This window comes from Myotis daubentonii, chromosome 17 (assembly GCF_963259705.1).
Source record: "Myotis daubentonii chromosome 17, mMyoDau2.1, whole genome shotgun sequence".
Taxonomy (NCBI): Eukaryota; Metazoa; Chordata; class Mammalia; order Chiroptera; family Vespertilionidae; genus Myotis; species Myotis daubentonii.
In genome coordinates this window covers 44,924,356-44,930,355 of record NC_081856.1, presented here as the reverse complement: position 1 = coordinate 44,930,355, position 6,000 = coordinate 44,924,356, and the positions used below count along the sequence as shown (strand labels likewise).

The 6,000-nt window shown below is 52.7% G+C and overlaps 1 protein-coding gene across 1 annotated transcript in view; it reads left to right on the top strand.

The window, feature by feature from the left end:
• Window positions 1–968: 968 nt before the first annotated feature.
• Window positions 969–6,000, top strand: part of SDC2 (syndecan 2) — a 94,707-nt gene continuing 89,675 nt past the window's right edge. Inside the window, exon 1 of the mRNA XM_059672179.1 lies at window positions 969–1,571. Coding sequence (XP_059528162.1) covers window positions 1,512–1,571 — 60 coding nt within the window. The 5' untranslated portion in view covers window positions 969–1,511. The remainder of the gene's footprint in view (window positions 1,572–6,000) is intronic.

Genomic DNA, 6,000 nt, shown 5'->3' with positions numbered 1-6,000 from the left:
GGGGCTATGCATTTGCCATGTTCTGTAACATACCCCAGACATGGAATTGAAAAAAAAAATTAAAATATTTCAGATCAATTACTTTCATTCGGGAAATACATGCTCATTATTTTCTTCAAACTAGAAATTACTATATCCCTCTTTTCTTTGAAGTTCTCTTAAATCTGTTATTATTCAGGGTCTCCATCCAATTTTTCACCAAATTACCCTATTTGTAGCTTCCAAATGTTAAGATCTCTGTGCTGAAATGAAGTCTATAAAACGCCGTAGGGGCTTAAACTGTGCGTGAGGCAAAAATGGTATTTAAGCTCTTAATGAAATTATGAGTTTTGAAAGTGTTGTATTTTGGGTTTATCGGAGTCTTCCCCTACTTCTCTTTTTTATAGGGGGTGCGGTGGAGGACTGGGGGGAGGAATTCTCTTAATACACGTTACCTGTATTGTCTTCTCTTTTAAAATACAGTTTCCATGACTTGGAGATTTACGAACACTTCTCACTGCTTAAAGGCATCTGTGAACTATGTGTGTTTTTCCAACTCTCAAAGCAGTTCTGTTCTACTGGTCTAATTCTCGCAGGCTAACTATGGTTCTCGTTGCCTCATCGATCTTTCTCCAGAAAAAAAGACAGTGAAGAGAAAACGAAATAGAGAAGCACAGAGCAAAAAGCGTGGAGATGGAGAGAGGAAAAGCGGGAGAGAAGAGGAAAAGGGAGGAGAAAATGAAGGAGCCACTGGAGTACAGATCGCGGGTGAGCCGACCCCGGGAGCCGAAGCACCGAGCCGCCCACTGGTCCTCGGGGCTGCCAATCGGGGCGTAATCCCGTAGGAATTTCTCCGGGGTTTAGCTGGGAGTCACACTGCCGCCTCCTCTCCCCCAGACGCCGGGAGAGCCCGGAGCAGCCAGCTCGGGGAGGAGGGAGGAGGGAGGGAGGGAAGGAGGGAGCGGAGGACGGGAGGAGGAGGACCCCGGAGGGAGGCGGCGCGCGTGGAGGAGGGGCGCAGCCGGCGAGCCACTCTCCGCGCTCCGCCACGCTCCCCTCCAGATACGCGGGGAGCTCCAGCCGCGCGGAGCACACCCCCGCCGCGCTGCCCCCGAACTTCAGCTGCAGCTCCATTCCAAGCCCTTCCTAATTGATTCCTCCCGAAAAGGAGCGGAGCCGCGACGCGGGGAAGGAGCCCGCGGGGGAGTGAAATAACCGCAGGGCGAGAAGCGCTCCGGAGAGCAGCCTCCCCAGCGCCCAGCTCGCTGGCCGGGAGCGCAGAAACCAACAAGTGAGAAGGCGGCGCGTCCCCGGGCGCAGCGGAGGACTGGGGAGCGGACGCCGGAGGAGGCGGAGAGCGCCCCGAGCCGGAGCCGGGCTCCCGAGCCGGAGCCGGACCCCCCGAGCCCGAGCGGCGGTCGCTGCAGCTGCTTTGCTCGGATCCCTGTTCGCGGGCTGCGCCCCGGTGCTGGCCGAGAGGCTTCGTGGCGCTCGGGTTGCCAGCGGCGGCTCCCAGCCGGTCCTCGGGGAATATGCGGCGCGCGTGGATCCTGCTCACCTTGGGCTTGGTGGCCTGCGTGGCGGCGGAGTCGGTGAGTGGGCCCGGCGGGGTCGCGCGCGCCGTTTCGGGGTGCTGGGGGGAGCCCGCGGGGACCGGGGAGCACCCCCTGGGGGTCCTCACCTCCACACCCCCCGATCGGCGCTCGGCCCCCGGGGCGTTCGCTCCCCACCCCTCATTCCCTTCCCGCAGAGCAGAGGCGCCGCGCGCTGGGGTTGCCCCGCGGTCCCCGGGGATGAGGGCGCGAGAATCGCCGTTTGGTCCAACCGCAGAGGCCCCTGAAATCACTACCAACTTCTTCGCCTTCAGAGGGCCTTGCTGTGCCCCCCGGGAAGGACCCAGGGGAAAGGGTGGGAGACGCAAGGGAACCGGCCCCCTCCTCGCGCTCCTCACGACCGAGGGGCTACGGAGAAACTTTGAGGTCCCCCCCGCTGCACACCATCTCCCACGCCGGCTTTCCCACTCGGTTGAATGCAAGTAATGAGGAGAGAGGGCCGTGATGGAAGCGAGCCGCGTGTGTTGGGAGAGGAAAGTTTGCAAAAGTTCTTTTGTCTGATCTCCGTGGCTGGGGCTAGGGGGCCAACGCGACGTGGAAATGCTGCCCGCGGAGGCGCAGTCTGCGTTCCTGCGGGGGGTTCGCCAAACGGCAGGGAAATGCCGGGGCGCCGGCCGCCGCGATCCAGTCCTGCGGCGACCCCCTCCTCCTTGAAGAACCGAGGGGGCCCGCCCGCGCTCGGGGACGGGAGGACATGTTAACATGGACGGCGCCGGAGTGCCGCGTGGGATGCGAGTGACACCGTCGGCCTCGGGTCTCCAGGCGGCCCGCCGCGCTCGCCATCGCGGGCCCTGGCGGGGGTGCACCCGAGGCCGGGACGCCTCTTCTCCAGCCCCGCAGGCAGTGGGCACTTGGTTTCTGCTTTGGGTGGGTTTCGGCGGCTGGAGCTTGTTTCCCTACGTCGCCCTACGAGCGCCCTCTAATGGGAACTGTCTCCTGGGCTTTACCTGGTGCGTGGCGGCCCCGACCTGGGAGCCTCGAGCTGCACCCCGATTACATTTGCAGCTTCAGCGCCGGCTGGGGTCTCGGTTAAGGAGTCCAGCTGTTTATGTGCCTTCTAGTTCCCCACGTCCCCTCCCCTTTGCCAGCGAATGCCGTGCCCGTTTCTAGTGAACGGACCCGTCTCTTCTAATGAGTAATGCCATCTTTAGGGGTGGTGCCGTTTTCCCCCTCCCCTTTGGGGTGTTGCTTCCCCTTTCTCCCTTTTTGGAGTTGAGGCAATTGAGGATTGGGAAACCTCTTTGGCGCTGGGCAGCAGATGGGCATTTTCATCAGTGCGGGAGCCTGTGTGGGCCAGCAGGTCCCCTAAGGCTCCGGGAGATGGGAGAGCAGGCAGAATGGTGCACTGACGGAGTAGTTGAGTGTTCAGGTGCGAGAACCCAAATAGAACTCCGAGCCTTATCAGTATTATTTCTCTTTGGCAAACGAGCTTTAATCCACTGGGATTGGTAGTCTCCCAGCCAGCGATGAACTTTGGCTTGTTGTGCACAAAAAAAGGAGAGATTCTCTGTTTATTTCAGAAAAACATTAGTGTTCATCTGGTTGCAAAAGAGGGCAAAGGGAGAACTCCATTTAAAGGTTTTCAAGAGAAGCCTGCCTAAAAGCCGTGCAAGCTTGAGGAGGTCCTTATTTATTTATTTCCCCCCCCCCCCTCGGTTTACAGGGAATGTTACTATTTGGGGATTCTAGGAAAAGAATGTCTCTATCTTCTGCCTCTCTGGGTTTTAGCATAAATTCGACAGTAGTGCAGCTGTTTGCACATACCCATACTTAGGTGCACTACTGTCCTCCCCAGTGGCACCTCTCCCCCAAACTCAATTTTGGGGTTCTACTTTCCAACCAGAACTGTGTGCTTTCTGAGTGAGCTGCTGTGGTAGACACTGTTGGCAGTCACTGGAATATCGCCCAGAAGCGTGCTTAGATATTTTTAAAATGTGAACTTGGAGACTGTAGCAGAGTGTGTGCTAGGCAGTGAACCAGTTTTCGATGGAAGCTGTTTCCACATAGTCCACTTACATCACTTTTCAGTCTGTTTGTTTCATGTCCATCGGCATAAATGCGTGCGACGTTGAAAGATTTCATTTTTAAGCATTCAGCCTTTCTATAGCACCTTATTTCCAGCACTTCCCATTTCTCTTGGAAAACTGCTGTTTCCTGGGAATTAGACGTCGTGATCTGAGCTTAAAACCTCTCTTTAAAAGGAAGAAAGGGAAAATGTCTGCAGTTAGTGAATTCTTTAGTTTCAAGTAAGCCCAAGGGTAAAAAAAGAAAAAAGAAAAGAAAAAAAGGTTCTCAGGAACCAAGGCTCAAAGCTGTCTGTGAAAAGGAACTGGTGGCCCTTATGGACACGGGACAGCAGGGACAGCCTATTGGTGCTGATGCGTTTGTACTTGCCACTGGCAGGTTAGGACTCACTGCGGAACGGAACGGCTTGCGAGGGGAAAGGCTGACTGAGTGTGGCGGTAGTGATATGTTGCTGTTTCTCTGTTCATTTTTTTTTTTTACATGACTGTTTAGCTTTAGAAGTAATATATTGCAGTCTGTTATAAATGCATAATTTGAACTGGAAATATGTTTTTAAAAAAGGAAGTGTTTTGAACTAGTGGGATTTTTATACACATACTTAGGTGTGTGTAAATGAAAAGAAACTGTCAAGTCATTCAGACCCATGCATTACCTCTCTGTGTGTTATGAAAGGCAGGCTTTGGGAAAGTTGCATTGGAAGGGAGAATAAAATTGGAACAATATAACCTTTTGCGGTGCTTTAAAAATATGTGCCTTGGCTGTTGGAGTAATGAAACAAATTACTTTTGCGAGGGAATTTTATAGAAACAAGGGCCCTTTCTCTGGGAGGTGGATATTAGCCGTAGGTAGATGTCATTTAAGAAGGAAAGATCTTGTAAGATCAGGCTTGCAGAAGATGCTAGGAGGAATTTGAGTATGCCCTCCAACCCTTACTTCTGGAACCTGAGACATCTAGTTTTGTGTGTGTGTGTGTGTGTGTGTGTTTTTAATATATTTTTATTGGTTTCAGAAAGGAAAGGACAGGGAGAGAGGGATAGAAACATCAATGATGAGAATCATTGATCAGCTGCCTCCTGCACGCCCCCTACTGGTGATCGAGCCCGCAACCAAGGTACATGCCCTTGACCAGAATCGAACCTGGGACCCTTCAGTCCACAGGCCGATGCTCTATCCACTGAGCCAAACCAGCCAAGGCAGGGACACCTAGTTTTGAGGGGGCTCACCTTTCGAAAGACTGTGTAACGTGATTACTCAAATAGTGCCTTGAATAACCATTAGTTTGGAAAGGATTTCAAAGAATCATCTAGATTTTTTTTTTCAAGGTGGGACTAGTTCTCAAGTCTTCAGAATTCCCCAGAGACCTGACTGGCTAGTTCTAGGTGGCCTGGGTCTCCTGAGGTTGGCAAGGCCCCTGAGGCAGACCCAGCCACATAGAGCTGGGCCACCTTTCTCAGGCTTATAGGGAATCTGGTCAAGCCACTGTGCTGTTGGCATGCCAGCTGGCAGTGATCCAATAGGTCATGTGAGGATTGTCATCTGAGTTTAGATTCTCATGAGAGTGGCCCTCCTCCATCTCCTAAAATCAAACCGAAAGATCTCTCACCCATCGTTTTCTTCTTCCCCAAAACAGAAGACTTGCCATCCGTGCCACTGGCGACAGGACATTGTAACGTCTCAAAATCACCGAATTCTTTCCTGGACCAGAAGCCAACATAAAGTTTACTAAATAAAAGCAAGAAATTTTTTATTTTACTAAATAAAAGCAAGAAATCATGAAGAAGGGCCTGTGCTGAAAACAAGCTACTCTTTGTCGTCTGTGCCTGAGCCGTCTCTTTAATTGTAGTCTTTTGGATTTGAATCTTGAAGGTGTCCCTGACTCATTTATCTTTGTTGACTTACACGGCCGGTTGGCCTCTGAGTCCACCTGCACGTTGTTTATGCCACAGATACTGATTCAGCCCCCACTAGTCGCTCAGGATAAAGCAGTAAGCAAACCAGGAGAACCCCTCTGTCTTTGGGGAGTTCTCATTTTAGTGCTCCGGACAGTTTTCCCTTTCAGTTTTTCCTCTCTTGGGGCCTTACCAGCTCCTGCCTCCATGCCAACAGCCTTGTAGCTGCCCTTTCTGGCCCAGATGCTCATCTGCTGTTTGATTTATTCTGTATCACTTTGCTCGTATTACCCACGCCCCATAAACTCTGTGTTTCCTTGTTGTCGTGGTGTGGGGTCCAAAGATCTCTGCCAGGTTTAGAAGATGCTTCTGACTGCCACCCCCTTGATGAGTCTCGGTCATGTTTCTGGGCCTTGGCCTACCTGCCTCACTGTCCTCAGTGCTCCCGGGACACGCCCTCTTCACTGTTTCTCCCTTTACACACTGTCGCTTCA